This window comes from Watersipora subatra, chromosome 2, assembly GCF_963576615.1.
Source record: "Watersipora subatra chromosome 2, tzWatSuba1.1, whole genome shotgun sequence".
Classification (NCBI taxonomy): Eukaryota; Metazoa; Bryozoa; class Gymnolaemata; order Cheilostomatida; family Watersiporidae; genus Watersipora; species Watersipora subatra.
In genome coordinates, this window is record NC_088709.1 from 66,360,211 (window position 1) to 66,376,559 (window position 16,349).

The following is a 16,349-nucleotide window of genomic DNA, read 5'->3' on the forward strand; positions in this document are numbered from 1 at the left end:
TGCCAATACAACGTCGATCATTCGCCTCGTTGCTCATAGAAACAAGTTATGGTGAGCCGTGTGGAGTTGTCTACTCTCTTATTTCTATTAAGAACTGCGTTACTAGTCTGTTCTTCCGGCGGGTGCGCCGTACAAAATATCAAATCAATTGGCGAACCTCACAGATGCTAATATAAAACCAACTTATTCTCACGGTTATAGTTACATCATTTGTAGACACGTGCGAAGCCTAGATCTCCAGACCTAACGGCTATTTTCCTTTTGATTATTTATTAAAAGTACCAGTCTAGCGAACGTCCTGCAATATACCTTGATGCATACAATTTTGCTGTATTAAATTGATTTTTTGTTTTTATTATTAACAGCATTTTTTCGCCTTCAGACATCGTTATCCTGGACATTTATTTTGTGGCCTATCGTTTTTCGTGGAGTGTCCGTGCATCAAAAGCACGCCAATTCAGGTACAAAGATATAGCAGTGTAATCATGTGACGCACATGATTATATTAGTTAAAATAAAGTTCAGCCTCTGATTTTAATAGCGATGAACGCAATATCACAGTATTGGATATTAAACTCAGTGAAAGTAAAGCATTATTCCTTGATTGACTATTTCTTGTGTGATGAATGAGCATACCTGCCAACTCTCACGCATTGGGCGTGAGACTCACGCAATCACCCCAAAGAAAAAATGAAAATGCGTGAGAAATGAGTGAGATTTTTGCCCCAATTTCCACATTTTCATATACACTATCATTGATACATCAATTGCCCCAAAACCAAATCTCACGCATTGCCCCACTCTTGGGTTGGCAGGTCTGTGAATGAGGGTATATACTTTTAACATTGAATAAAAGATAAAGGTGTGCCTGTTTTAACTTTTGCATCAGTGAAGCAATTATTAACATACCATAAAATCACTCTTATAGAATGTTAATAATTTGTAACACGTTTCGTATGAATGATAGCGTGTGACGCTGTATAGTATGCTTACTTTCTTTTCGCCAAGTTGCAATTCTAAAAAGCATTGGTTCAAGTAAAATAATGTTTGGTTTGTCAACTATGAATTTACAGAAATGTAATTTATTGTTGGCGTGAGTTCATAAATAAACTTCTTTTTTGCATACCGTGACTGGCTGTCAGGCCTGCCAACCCAAGAGTGGGGCAATGCTTGAGATTTGGTTTTGGGACAATTTATGTATCAATAATAGTATAAAGTAGTCCTCGCTAATGATGCCACCCCCGACCGTCAAGATTATACAGGAGCTACCCTAAGTCTGACTAAGCTGGACCGAAGACTGGCCCTGACGAATTTGGACCGAACACAGGCCCGTAGAATCTGACCGAATACTGGCCTCGTAGGATTAGACCGAAGACTGGCCTCGTAGGATCAGACCGAATACTGGCCTCGTAGGATCAGACCGAATACTGGCCTCGTAGGACCAGACCGAATACTGGCCTCGTAGGATCAGACCGAACGCTGGCCTCGTAGGATCAGACCGAATACGGGCCTCGTAGGATCAGACCGAATACTGGCCTCGTAACCTGGCTGCCGGTAAACTCTAACACTGTAACTCACTGAACAAAACTCTTGGAAGTTAGAGTTACCCGGCTTCAGGCATGAAATTATCCAACTATCATTAAATGTCTAGTTCCTATTAGTTGGCAGAACACTTGTCTGGCTGAGGTGGTGCACTAGCGTGGATGCAGCTGTGGTTCACTGTCTAATACCACGTGCCTACGCTCAGAGTTACAGACTCGCCAAATCTGTCTGTCGTCCCTCGAAGCCTTGTGTGGCTGCAGCTATGAAACGCAGTCTTAAGCCACGGCTTACGAGGAGAAGACAAAACAAATAGAGCTAGTGCTCCCTACTAGATAGTCTGCTATGAATCAATTAACAACACTTTGAGAAAGCGTCAAAGTTTATTCACAAATATCAGCACAAAGCACAACACGAGCAGACTGCTCTAACAACACGATCGCATGTTCTTATATACACACAAAAAAATGGCAAAACTAAGATAATTGGTTAAGATAATATAGGTCAATTTCACTGACTGTAATTGGTTACACACATGGATAAGACAGCAAAACGATAAGATTCAATAAGCATCCAGTCAAATCTTACCACAAAAGTCCGCGCAAAACAAACAAAACGAGTGTCTATTACCACCGCTTTACAAGTCCTCTCCCCGATACGCCCGCTTATTACCCATAAATACCGTAAGCTAGTTCTTTCGACTCGGACTATAGCCTATAGTTCCGAGTTGATTTTCTCCCAAAGGGCCCTTTTCAGGGCCACCACCTTGTACAAGAGTAGTGTTCATCTGGCTACGAGCGTTTACTTCAAGTATATATAAAATTGTGGAAATTGGGGCAAAAATCTCATGCATTTTCATTTTTTCTTTGGGGTGATTGCGTGTCTCAAGCCCAATGCGTGAGAGTTTGCAGGTATGCTTGCTGTATAAATAACAATTTTGTGCAGATCTCTTTGTTACATTATTAGAGATGTTAAGTCACTTTAGATCAGGAAAGGTTACTGTCTAAACAGATACTCGTATTAGTATTGAAAAGTTGCTGCTCTCATGAAGCCAATCTCCATTAAATATTATATTCATACGTCAGCTTTCAGAACGCTCTATCTATATCTCTTACATCTGTTGTAGAAAAAAAAAGGATAGAGTTCCCAATACTATTTAACAAAACTACAGAATGTCATATCGTGGTAAGATTCAGCTTTTTGTTTAAAAAGCAATCTGGCAAATTTTGTCTTTCGAAAGAGTCAACTTCGTATATGTAGCAGTATGGAAGATGGCCTCCATTTGTAAGGATCATGAAAGATGCTACAATGAAAAAATTCTGACAAGAATTATTTGTTTATTATTATTTGTTATATTGCTTAAAATGAAACAAGTACAAGTAGTTGCTGGCATTCAGTTTAAATATCTGATAAATGCATTTCTTGGCTTGTTGCTAAATGCTTTTCTTGATGTTTTATTTAAAAACCCAATAATTGATGAGCTACTTGACCTGCGAGTGGTAACACCATTGCTAGGAAGAAACTAGCGGTTCATCTTTCAACAAAATGTGGAAATTGAAGCAATGATCTCATGGTTTTTCATGTTATTCATGTAATGGCTAATTCATATCTAAGTAAGATTCCTACAGCTACTACCTATTGTTAGTTTAGTGCAATGGACCCCTTCGTATGACAATAATTCGTTACGGTGTTGGCATCGTAAGGTGAAAATGTTGTATAGAGTGATAGAGAAATCCATAGCAACTGCCTAATTCAAACATTCCCTAGTAAAAAAACATCAACACTATATACATGTTATGGTGTAAATTTTAAAAATTAGTGACAAAATGATATATTAGCCTTAGTGACTATAGTTAACTTATAGTTAATCTAGTAACTCTAGTGTTGTTGCCATGGTATTAATTTTCTTTTTCTTGGATTTTAAATTTTTACGGGTGGACTGTTTCTGATTAACCATGAAAAATGAGACTCTGCAACAGCGTTAACACCCACAAATGACTGGTTTGTTAATACTTAGATTTTACTAGAAGATACAAAAAAAACCAAAAAAAAAAAACCAAAAAAAACCTTTTATGTGATTTCAGGTGGTGGAGGGAACCGTGGAGGTGGTGGTTACAGCGGTCGTGGCGGAGGAGGATATGGCGGTCGAGGCGGAGGAGGGTATGACAGAGGAGGTAATAGAGGAAGAGGTGGATTTAGGGGTGGTCGTGGGGGAGGCTATAGTGGAGGTGGAGGATATGGTGGAGGAGGCAACTACCAAGACCAAGTTGAAGGTAGGTCGCTATATCATTTGCCAAAGCTGCCCTTTTTTGTGAATTTGTATTTTGTTCAATTTATTTGTAACTTAACATTTATATGAATATTTCCGGTTTATATAAATATAAATTGGTACATGATTCACTCATTGATGTAAAACTATTTCAGTTTACTATTATTATTATAGGCCTATAGACACTGGCTCTCGCCATGTGTCCTAAAAGCCTTGTTGATTTAAGATCTTTTCATACTTTTGTTCGAATTAAGAGTATTTAATAATACTTATCACTAATAATTTATTAACAATCTATATATGGTACAAAGCTTCTTTTGTGTAAATATTGGTGCATTTCTTAAAATTAAGAATGCTTTAGGATCAAAGATATAGAAAGGTGTGAAAATTCCTATAAAAAGTACCTTTAACAAAAAATATCTTCTGTTACGCTTTATTCAACCTCTTAGATGGCTAATTAGTCAAAAAGCAAGCAACATGTACATCAGGTTATTCGTGTTATCAGGTTATCCGTGTTATCAGGTTATCCGTGTTGTCAGGTTATCTGTGTTATCAGGTTATCCGTGTTGTCAGGTTATCCGTTTTATCAGGTTATCCGTGTTATCAGGTTATTAAAGATCTTACATATGTCATGGAAATGTTAGATTTAATCTAGATGTAAATTTGAAGTGAGGTATATACGTAATATGGTCACGGAAGTCAAGTGAATGTATTATTCATATGTAAGTTTAAAAGAGGGTTTCCTGATTAGGAGTGCGAAACAGAAAAGGGGGTGCGAAACAGTTGTTCGCGGGGTTGCAAGAATTAATCGTAAACACTGTTTATCCAACTCTTTTGGAAAGAGATTGTTCCATTTGCAACAACTTGGCTATGTTAATTCGAAGTTTCATATCTTCCTTATATCAAAAATTAATATCGTCACGCCATCAATCCTGAAAATGATCCTTGCATTTTACTCACCCCCCCCCAAGAAAACACGTTTCAATCAAACATTAAAGGCAGAGAAGAGGCACAAAAAAAGTCAAAGATCATAAAGTGAGTTGTTTTTTATGTGAGTGAAAACATTAAACTCTTAGAATGACCTTCCAATAGCATAACCTTTTTATATATTCCTAATATGTCTGTCATTCATTGTTTTGAGCCTTTGTTTCATTCTAAATGAGGGAGTGGGATTGTCCTCATCAATTGTAGGAGGTTCGGTAGTGCAAACAAATATGGAAGTGCTTGTTTGGTGAGACTAATGTTATCACGATACAGTAGACACTCCTACAACGTAAATAACCCATTCCAGGCCCTTTCCAAGCTCACCCCTTTGACCATACAAAAAGGAAAAACTTGTCATAACTCCATTAGTTTGTGGGCTGTATCGTAACTGCAGTATTATTGGTTTGCATTGACAAATTTTCTCTTTTTCTATCGATCTTAGTCTTTATAGACCGTGATTGCTGTAATCTTCACAATAAGTTGATGGGGAACACACATCTTTGACATCATTTACAGCGATTTGCTCAATTTTTCTAAACAGCAAAGTCTATTTTGCAAAGTAAAACTGACAACAAATATTTTATACGTCTGCAATAAGCAAAACAACAAAATGTTTTTTTAATACAAAAGCTGGTTCTACCTGTTCGTCGTCTATGTGTATCCAAGGATCAAGGTTAGGATAAAAGAGAACTTTCAATGATACTCCAACTTGTGACAGTCAGAATGGTAGACCAATGCTGTAACACTTGCACCAATCAATCACCTCTGTATTTATGAACAACTGCGCAGCAACTATTCTCTATTTTCTCGACGCATCTAACAAACTATCATGACGAGCTAGAATGTCTTGAAAGTTGTATATATATTTATATAATAGATATGACTTGATACGCACGTCGGTTTCTCTCGCAAGTTTGGTGAGTTTGAGTAATATTCAAATCGAATTTGAGAACTCGCCCGACTTGACGCTTTACGTTATATAGAATTTATGTACTAGGAAGCAAAAACTTCGCATGGGTTCTTTATGTTATCTGGAATTACGTTATAGGAGCATCTACTGTACTTCATAATTCACAAAACATAATCTCATGGTATGAGGTAATACATTCAAAGCATGCCTCAGCATAATTGCAATTTGACACTTGAATGACTTTCAAAGGCCCTGTGTATAAATGTGGTAAATATACTGCAGTAGTGTGCACAACTCCTTGTCTGGAAAAATATTTGTTAATGCCAAATCTAGATAACAACTCGCTGAGCAGGTTCACCTATGGTGATGTTTCACTTGCTTGTGTTAACATTAATGATGATATATAGCAGTCAGTTAATTTATACTTCAGTTGTTATATACTTATACATTGATTTATATGTTTATCTTGGTTTGTGTTGTTATTCAGAGGTTGGCACTGTGTCTCATCCCTGTGAGAATGATATCGTATGTAAATGCACCCATAAGAGGGTGCCATACTTCAACGCCCCCATCTACCTCGAGAACAACCAGCAAATAGGCAAGATTGATGAAATTCTTGGACCCATCACAGATTTTGTATCCTTTTTCTTGCACTAGGAAGATTTTACACTTTGAAGCAAGCTTTTCATGTTTTTTGTAAGATTCATAGAAGCCTGGAAATGGTGGGTTGTAAACAAACATTGTCAGGTTTTCTTGCTTTTCATTGGTTCAATCGTTCTGTTTATGCAACGCTACCCTTTTTTGGCTAAAGGATATTCTGGTCAATTAGTATGGTGCTTTCTGTTTGCGGATGCATTTAGGGGTTCGGATCTAGGCATATTTACCTTCAAAATTACTACTGTGTTGATATGCTTCTAGTAATACTGGCTACTGCGCCTCATTAGAGTGACTGTCAATGAAAAAGGTTATATATAAATGTTAACTGGTAGATCTGAATTTAAATAGAATGTACTTGGAGGAGGTTATTTTTAGTATGAATCTAGTATCACTAGCAGTACTTTTGGACTCCCATGAGTCGCAAGGGACTCACACTACTCCTTTTTTAATCATGTGACACTCAGCTTCAAATCGCTTACATAACCCTAACAATAGAAGATGACTAATGGTATACCGTAAAACCTTTATTTAAATGCCATGGTGCTCTATTTTTCGTCCTTTCACCTAGAGTAAAGGGACGGAATATTAGAGGTGCCATTTCACATACGTATTCCCTTTTATAAGAAGTGTCGTTCAAATAGAGGGTGGCGTTGTATTTTTCAAATAGCTCGTCAGAATTTTTTGGGCAGCTAAATTTAACCCTTTTACGGACAAAACGAGTGTCACCTATATTTTGCTCTCTTCTTCGGGCGGAGTTATATTAACTCTTTTAGGCACTGTGAATCTGGCACAACTTACTATTCAAATTGTCATAGATCTCTAAATAAATATGCATTGGGAAGCTGAGAAATATCTGTATCAGTTGATATCTATTGCTTGGTGTTAACTTATGATAATCCTATAGCCTGAATTGCAATTTGTTGGAGCTATCAATTTTATTTCATTCTAACTTTGATGGCATATTTTTATTTTATAACTAGGTGCAATAGAAGAGGAGTTATGAGCGTTGATCCATTGTAAGCCAAGTTTATATAACCGCACTGATGCTATCAAATACTATGCTATAAACCTGCAAGTTTATAAGGTATATAATAATAGTAATCTATCAGCTATTACAAATATATATTCATGAACAAGTGACATAAACAAACCATAATTATATTACATGCAGAAACAAAAATTAACATTGAAACAAAAATATTAGCATCTTTTGCTCGGCTAGTGCCATTTTGATTGTTGCTTCCGTATGGAATAATTTCATCATCTGACTTTTCAATACCTTCCAGCGTGTATGCTGGCCTCAACTCTTCTGCACTGCTGAACTACTTGATATTACCGTCCAAACAATTTTTTTAGCTGAGCAAAACTTTTAAGCGTTGCTGTTTGAAAACTTTTCGAACAAATAATGATAAACATTCAGCTGCAGGCGTTATAGTCTAAAAATAGTACAGATTCCATCATAATTCTAAACTGTTTTTCACATACATGTAAGTCGAAGTATCAAGACCGCGTTAAGCAAGAACCTTTCATTTGCCTGATACAGTTATTAATTATTTCTTTGGCGTTGCTATCAATGTTTTAAAGAAAAAACTGTAAGTTTTGGAGTTGAAAAACAAGCTTCGATTCGAACAGCAACTGCAAAATAATTTATTGTTTATGATGTAACTGAGTCATTATTAGTATGATTTGTGGACACTTTTCTACCAATCACTTGCTATTATGGGTTCATAAAGATTAAAGAATGTCAAAGTGGTGTTCAATTAAAGGGTCGTGCTCTATTTTTCAACCCTTCTTCTATTGGGGTGGTCAAATAGAGACGGCATTCTAATAAAATTGGCGTTCAAATAGAGGTTTTACAGTAGTTTGCTTTAGTTACAATACATAATGGTACATTATATCCTGGACAGATAGGCTTCATTTACAGTGTATGAGTGCATGCTTGCTGACACTTATCGATGGTCTGAGAATTTTTAGAAGTTGTTAAGGCTAAGATAACTGAACTTTTGTATTATAACAAACTTGTTCGCAGTATTCTGCTGGAATAGTTTCCAAGCAATCCTGTAATCGATATTGCATTGTTGAAACCTGCATCTAGAGGACAACTCCAAGTTTATGAATTATTGTAACTTTAAATGAATGCTTATCGACTCCCCCTGTTTTTCAAGTATCGGGTTGTGCTTAGAAAATTCAAAAGCATCGCTTATTTCAAGCTAATGAATGGAGTGTGATGGGATAATTCTATTATTCACTAAAGCTAGTTGTTGATTCTTCACATACAAGTACCTTTTTAGTATTGAAAAGAAACGTAAGCACCCAACTTGACTCCACAGTGCCAAGCCTGTAACATCGTATAGTAATTTTAGTAGTTTGGTACTTCAATCCTTTGCAAATGGGTTTAGTGCTATTCTACCAAATATAATGTTTATATGTTGATATCGCGTAAAAAGCTTTTTTCCGTAGTTCCTTGACTGTTTCTTCAGCTCTTTAGCGTCAAGCTGGACCCGAATATGAAGGCATCATCATTTAAAAAACTTCAAAAGGTGAGTTTTGCTGTTTTCTTTTATCTAGAAGTGTCGGTCACGCCAATGACGCATTTGTCTTGAGATAGGTGATTGGTTGCCCTGCTCCTATTTGATCTAGAAGCCTGGCAGGGGTTGACAAAACTGATGAATGTCATGCAAGTAGCGGGTCTGTCATGTGTTAGGTCAATGATTGACTTTTTTGAGCGACCGTCTTGGGTGACTTGTTTAACTTGTCTTGGTATAATTGACTTAACCAATAGCTGATCTCTCTCAGACTTGATTGACTTAACAGGTCTCTAACTTGTCTAGCTGTTGATTTAGCAGTTCATCTGTCTTGTTGTTGATTCGTCAGAAAAGTGATTGACTTCTATGTCAGGTGATTGGCATTTCTCTCAAGTAATTGACACATCTGGCAGGTGATTGGCTTAGTATGACATGTTATCGTCATTTCCGTCATGTAATTAACTCATCTGGCAGGTGACTGACTTGTCCAGAAGGTGGTTGCAAGGACTGGTTGGCGGCACAACTGCGGCAGGGTTATTAACAGGAAGAGGTGGTTCATTAGGAAATGTGAATAAACTGGGCTACAGCTATTCTTGTTTTTTAAAAGTTTGTGTACCTTACAGACCTTAAATCCACACACTTGCACACACTTTTATGATACCTTTTAGTGATTTCTAACTAGTACACTTTGTACACCGATAGGTCATTGTTTTTTGTTCTGTCAGACGCACTGATTCACTCATCGTAGCCTCTTGTAGGTATTCATTGATTCATCCAAGACACTGCCTATGGAGATGTTCACAAATCCCCGCAAGGGTGGTGGAAGAGGTGGCGGTCGAGGTGGTGGCAGAGGAGGCGGCAGAGGAGGTGGCAGAGGAGGTGGAGGTAAGTTTACATCTACTGGCTGAAACTCTTCACAGATGTTAATCAGACTCTGTATTAACTCATGTTTTCTCTCGTGAATCAAACATACTTTTGTTAACGTAACCCTCACCACTTCGCTAAAGTACTTGCGAATATATATATTTCCATTAGCCACCTATCATTTGTCATAGATTGACTGATACAGTACAACTTCGCTTTTCGACCACAACCCATTCCAGCATCTTTCCATTTCATCAATATGCCCCAGATAATTTTGCTCAAATCTCAAAAAAAAATTTCTATTGCAGACAATGAAATACTTTTAAGCAATTTCAAGACTAGAAAATGAACTTTTAATACTTATTTATTTCACACCATAAACCGAGATCACCTTTTAGCAAGAATTTTTTTTTTAAATCGTGTTTATTGTTGATAATCTGATTTATATGTGGCTATTAATTCTATCTCACAATCAATAGTTTTGCACACTACTCACTTTTCATCGCTAGCTTTACTTGCCCTTACTTTCTTTGGAGGCCTGATGAGGGGTTAATACAGAGAATACAGTATGTATTTTGTGACTAAATACTAAAGATAATAAGAAAGAGTGTTGGTTGATAACCAAGCTGTGCTGTCAGCTTTCTTCAGCTTGTTTCATGTGTGTTATAGTTCTGAATGTTTTTTCAGCACTTGAAGCAAAGTAATCTTGATGTTTAAAAACAGGTTGGCAAATACTCATGATATTCTTGGTTGATGCTAAGGAGATCAGTTATCGTCGTGCTTTTTTTAGTTTATTAACGTAAAATTATTTATCTCAAAAATCATTGGAAGAGAAGCAGTAATATTGTAACCAAGGTTTCAAAAATTCAAGGAGTTGGAGGGCCAGATGAAGGAGTATTTTAGTCTAGAAGAGTCATCTTCTCTTGGAAATAAATGTGACATTGAGAGCTATATGTAAGCTGTAAAGTCAAGCTTGTTATACATGCATAATGTTGGGTTCTGCGTGGGCATGCTGAATATTATTTTTCAATAGCACAGTCATGAACTGGTTCACTTCATTCTTTCTCATCAACTTTCAGCATAATCTTCTTTGTCTCGATGCTCTTACATCTACTCTTGATACTCACTGCCGTTTACTCAATTTATTATAACTAAAGCGTGTAATGGCTGTTATAACGAAATCCTATATATGCCTTTGAATGAAGTTCAATTCATGCCTTACATTGGTATAACCACCGTGTTGTGAACTACGTAGGAGTTGCATCAGTTTTCAAGGAAAAATGATTTGAAGATGGAAGGGATACAAAAACCCATCTTCCATAACCCTGTAAAGGAGCATACCCCTTGGAGTTGTCCCCTTTTGTGAACAACTTCCTATAAGCATGTCATGCTATAGGAAGTGTATGAGTATTTAGACCAATATTAACGACTGTCATTCTTGTTCTTTTTGTAACATAATAATATCTCTGTTTGAATTACTGGGGATGCTCTGTATGTCTATTCTGATACATTACATAACATGTTTTATTATTTCCTTTTAGGAAGAGGTCGAGGCGGCGGTTTCTCCCCAAGAGGTGGACGTGGTGGCGGAGGAAGGGGTGGGGGAGGCTTTTCTCCCAGAGGTGGTAGAGGTGGTCGTGGCCGATATTGAGATTGGCCTGAGTGCATGTAAATAACATTAGTGTATTTACTGGTTTTAAATTCATCTCTTATCCATATTGGCATGCCAGATTGCAGCAATGATTGGTATTTCTATTCATTTTGTTACTCCGTCTATGTAATAAAATACGTATAATAAATAAAAAGTTAGAACAACTCACGCAAATAATATTGATCATTGATAAACAAGAAATACAGAACATGCTGATGGGAGGAATGAGACCCATGTACATGCATATTCTCTGAAATTGTCTCAAACTTGCACAGGCAAAATATCATAACAAAGATTTTACATTTGTGCATAGGGATTTGTGCAAGAATGCACACCGTCTCACTCTAGTAACTGGTATGAGCTGTCGACAGGTCGAAGCTGCGACAGAAAATACCACTGGTCAACACAACTAACAGGGCAATGGAGACCAGACTGGCTGACAATGTGGAGATTGATAAGAGGAATGTATCAGTACAAGTGTAGCCATATCTGTATAGGATTCACTTACATTTTTGTAGCGGAGGATGGTTAGGTTTGCTGTGGATTTTTTGCAAGGAACAAGAAGCGACGTTTCATTTGCATGAAGCAAAAGTGTAATAAAAAAGTCAGTAGTAGACAAATCCAAAATGCAATGTAGGCTCGCATGTATATGTTAGCAAATTACAATATTAGTCCTACTAGATACATGTAGTCATGAAGAAGACACAGACTAAATAATGTATCAGCAGCCCTTGTGTTAGACACGAGTGGGATATGGTTCCCATAGTGATCGGTGCTCATCAGACAGATTACACAGCCCTTCCAGGCGTACGCTTCAAAATATGGCATGCAGTGGACTGTTAGGTTGATGCTAACACCTACTTTGAAGAAATATTTACACATCTTGGCCTAGTAGCACTAGAAAGATTATAAATCCTACTGACAATAGGCTGTGATCAGCTCCATATGAATATTCAACAAATAACAGTTATTAATAGAATTAAATGAAGTCAAGAATTATAAATGCTTCATTATTGATGCATCGACTAATCGGGAAAGAACTTGTATCATTATATTTTAATAACAATAATTATATATTTACTATTTATACTATTTAGTAATAGTGCAAGTTAGTTTACTAGTTTGCAATATTCATCGAAACAAATTATTGCTGGCATGATATATTTATGGACCTGAGCTGGGCTTTATCGGCGACTAACGGAAAATTTGGCGATGCGAGGGATTTCTTTTATTTTCATGCAGACAGCTTGCAGGTGGGTGTCTCAGAAGCAGAAAGAGTTTGTCGTTAGGTTTTATACAATGAATATACCTGCTGCAACTCTATTTCTCACAAGGTGCAACATCGTGTTGACAAAATATAAGGACAACCGCAATGATGGCCAGTAAATAATAACATCACCATGACAACAACAATAATAGATTTATATAGTAACTGATCTCGCAATCTCACCTCTAGGACTAATGAAGAAGATAAGACCATGAGGCACACCAGACAATTTAGACAGTATGTGCTATTTATTTCCAAAAGTATCTACTGAAACAAAAGAAAAGGTACTAGGTTTTAGATTAGCCTATTCAAAAGTATTTCGCATCAACCTTCATATATTATCTTTACTTTCCATGAATAGTTCCCTAATAATTGTTCTTCGTGATGGCAACGAGAGGAATTGCCATTGCTAAAAATTGCTACAATTGCCAAGAATTGTCTAAAAATAGCCTTGATACCATAAGTTGAGGACATCTATGAAGAATAAACCTATAATTGCAACTGTCACGAACAGCGTAAAATTTTGCATGTGCGATTTTTATGTATATGCTAATTAGCAAACATTACTGACAACCACGTATTTAAGCGTGTAGTAATGGTTACTGCCTCGATGGAAACCAGTCGTGTTCAGAATCAGTTGAGTGAAAGTTTTTTAGCCGATGGAACGAGACTCTGCCGATTGCAAGGCGACCTTTGATCTTATTGCCAGCGCATTGAAACACTTAATCGTGTTCTTTCATTGACCATCAAACACCTCAATGGTGATGGTGCTCGATTCTAGTTTCATCTACAGCCTTTTTAGTGCTACTTATTCTTACATAGAGTTGTCCTATCTCAGTTTCCTTGTACTTCATCAATGTTAACTGAATGCAATAAGTTTACTATGTAATATTTTCTCCTCTCTTGCAGTAAGTCTAGGTGACTAAAGCTATCTATGGTTGTGGCTTGTACATTTGCCATTTATTCCATAAAGAAAATTATTCCATAGAGCCATTGATTCCATAGAGCCATTTACTCCATAGAGCCGAATAAAAAGGTTGAAGTGATTGCTGGTAATCACCAGACCATATTTACCCTAAACAGAAGAGAAATGGCACTTGCCTACCAAAATTAGGTCAAGACACGCTAGTATTTCTATCCTGTTGCAGCAGCTGGCCGATAGATTTGTTTGTGTTCGCCTTCTAGCTGCTGTCACAGTGCATCACTGGTGGCATAGAATTTAGCAAGTGTAACTGAAAAAAACCTCATAGTCTCAGATTTTGATGAATTTTAATATATTGTTGCCCGTGTTGAAAAACGCTTGAATCCCAAATTTTGATCTTCTAGGGTCATCAGTTCAGGTGCTATGAGGATTTGAACTTTGACCATTTGTCACTCGAGTTTGAGGGCGTAGCACATCTAGCTGACTTTAGACTAATATAAATTCAAGAATATACAAGTTAGAAGATTAAATTTTTTTTGTGTTCACACACAATTTCCATATTTACACGATCAAATAAGTTTGAAATTTTTCGGAAAAGTAATGTAGGAGATAACTCCGACCAAAAATGACCGGAAATGCTATTTGAGCGACTATTCAAAAGCAATTATCACCACTAACATATAAATTGCCATTGTTTCTGTTAATAATTCTGAATTCCTCCAGGCCTCAGCTATCCAAAACTAGTCTCATCTTCTCTGTAGATGCATCGGGTCAGCGTCTAGAAGCCATATAAGATTAATGTCTTTGTGGAAAGGGCCAGTCTCTTGACTACCCCGCCAATCCCATAGCACCGACCTTTTCCTTGTGACGTGGCAAAAAGCTCCAAGATGCTGTAAGATTGAAATCAAGCTCATGGTGACATAAGTTGGCAAAGTTCTTGTAATTCTTGTATTGGGCACCAGATCCATCACTGAAATAATTCACATGAGTCACTTAAGGTAGGTTTTCTTTGATGAATCTGATGAGAGTTCTCTGGAATGTATACATACATTCCAGAGAACTCTCTTTAGAATGTATACATTCTAAAGTTAGATCTAGACCTCTAACTTGTATATTCTTGTTAACTGAATGCAATAAGTTTACAATGTAATATCCTCTTCTCTTGCAGTTAGTCAAGGTGACTAAGACTGTCTATGGTTGTGGCTTGTACATTTGCCATTTTATTCTATACAGCCATTTATTCAATAAAGCCATTTATTCCACAGAGTCATTTATTCCATAGAGCCATTTATTCAATAGAGCCATTTATTCCATAGTCATTTATTCCATAGAGCCATTTATTCCATTAAGTCGTTTATTCCATAGAGCTGAATGCGAATGTTGAAGTGATTTCTGGTTTTCACCCTACTATATTCACTCTCTCGACAGAAAAGAATTTGTATCCATGGGACAAAATTTGGCCAAGACATGCAGATCCTGTTGCAACACCTGGCCAATAGAATTGCTTGTCCTCACCCTTTAGCTGCTGTCACAATGCATCACTGGTATAGGGCAGCGCTTTTACTGATATTGTTTTTGATTCTACAAGGATGTCCAGTTTACACTCCCCATTTGTTTGGGGGGTTGACAGTTGACCCATGCACAGTTGGCATGGGATTGCGCGTATTACTGGTAGCTGATTCATATAGCCTGACAATGTGATATAGAAATATGTAATGCAGACCAAAAAAGTTTTTGTAACAAAAATTAAACACTAACCGGTAGGTGTAATGCACTGCTTATTTACCTTGTCAGTTAGGTCTGTTATTTATCTTTCTGCAGCTTACCGTTCACTATCTCCTTTTTCTCCTGTTCTCCAGGTCATCTTTGGGTCAGACGTCAAGTGATCATAGTTTGCTCTTGCTACCCCTTACATTATAATATAAACATTTATTCCCATATATTAATATTTATTTGACTATAAATGCTGGCAATATTGCTGCATTTAAATTGGTGGCAAATGAGATGTACATTTACGTAACTACGAGTTCTTTACTCCTTGAGAGTAATAATTTCACTTAATAGTTCTAATGGTTGCAAAAATTGTGTAGTCTCTCAGTGATGAGTGGTATCTCAATAGTGATGTGGAATGATACAAATAACCAGTCATACATATCCATAATTGTTCCTTGTTTCTGTAATCATTATATGTGTAGCCATTATCTAATCATATGTTCAGGGCGGGGCCTGTTTTTCATTACAAACTCTCATGTACCTAGCTATTCTCTTTAACCTGGTTGAGCTTGCTAAGACCCGCCCTCTAAGATATAAATACCCTGCCTGTACGGATATGTTCATTCTTGTGCACAATACAAGACACTACAATCTTCACTGGATCTTTCTACTAACATCAACTAGCTTGACTTCACCTGCATTGCACCAGCACCCACATTGCACCAGCATACACATTGCACCAGAACACACATTACACCAGCACAAACATTACACCAGCACCCACATTGCACCAGCATACACATTGCACCAGCATACACATTGCACCAGCACACACATTGCACCAACACGCATTGCACCAGCATACACATTGCACCAGCATACTCATTGCACCAGCACACACATTGCACTAGCACACACATTGCACCAGCACACACATTGCACCAGCACACACATTGCACTAGCATACACATTGCACCAACACACATTGCACCAGCATACACATTGCACCAGCATACACATTGCACCAACACACATTGCACCAGCAAAC

The 16,349-nt window shown here is 37.2% G+C and overlaps 1 protein-coding gene across 1 annotated transcript; it reads left to right on the plus strand.

Moving 5' to 3' along the window:
* The first annotated feature begins 223 nt into the window (after positions 1 to 223).
* On the plus strand, positions 224 to 11,562 carry LOC137387788 (H/ACA ribonucleoprotein complex subunit 1-like). The gene is made up of 7 exons (XM_068074299.1): positions 224 to 477; positions 2,683 to 2,724; positions 3,624 to 3,812; positions 6,190 to 6,338; positions 8,840 to 8,899; positions 9,643 to 9,769; positions 11,290 to 11,562. Exons 2-7 carry the CDS (start codon positions 2,712 to 2,714, stop codon positions 11,397 to 11,399), a joined length of 648 nt encoding a protein of 215 aa, XP_067930400.1. The 5' UTR covers positions 224 to 477; positions 2,683 to 2,711; the 3' UTR covers positions 11,400 to 11,562.
* The last annotated feature ends 4,787 nt before the right edge of the window (positions 11,563 to 16,349 follow it).

Excerpts from the sequence above, each read along its gene's own strand:
- LOC137387788 (XM_068074299.1), top strand. Across the intron at positions 3,813-6,189 it reads CTACCAAGACCAAGTTGAAG|AGGTTGGCACTGTGTCTCAT; the intron begins GTAGGTCGCTAT and ends GTTGTTATTCAG. Across the intron at positions 6,339-8,839 it reads TTGGACCCATCACAGATTTT|CTCTTTAGCGTCAAGCTGGA; the intron begins GTATCCTTTTTC and ends CTGTTTCTTCAG.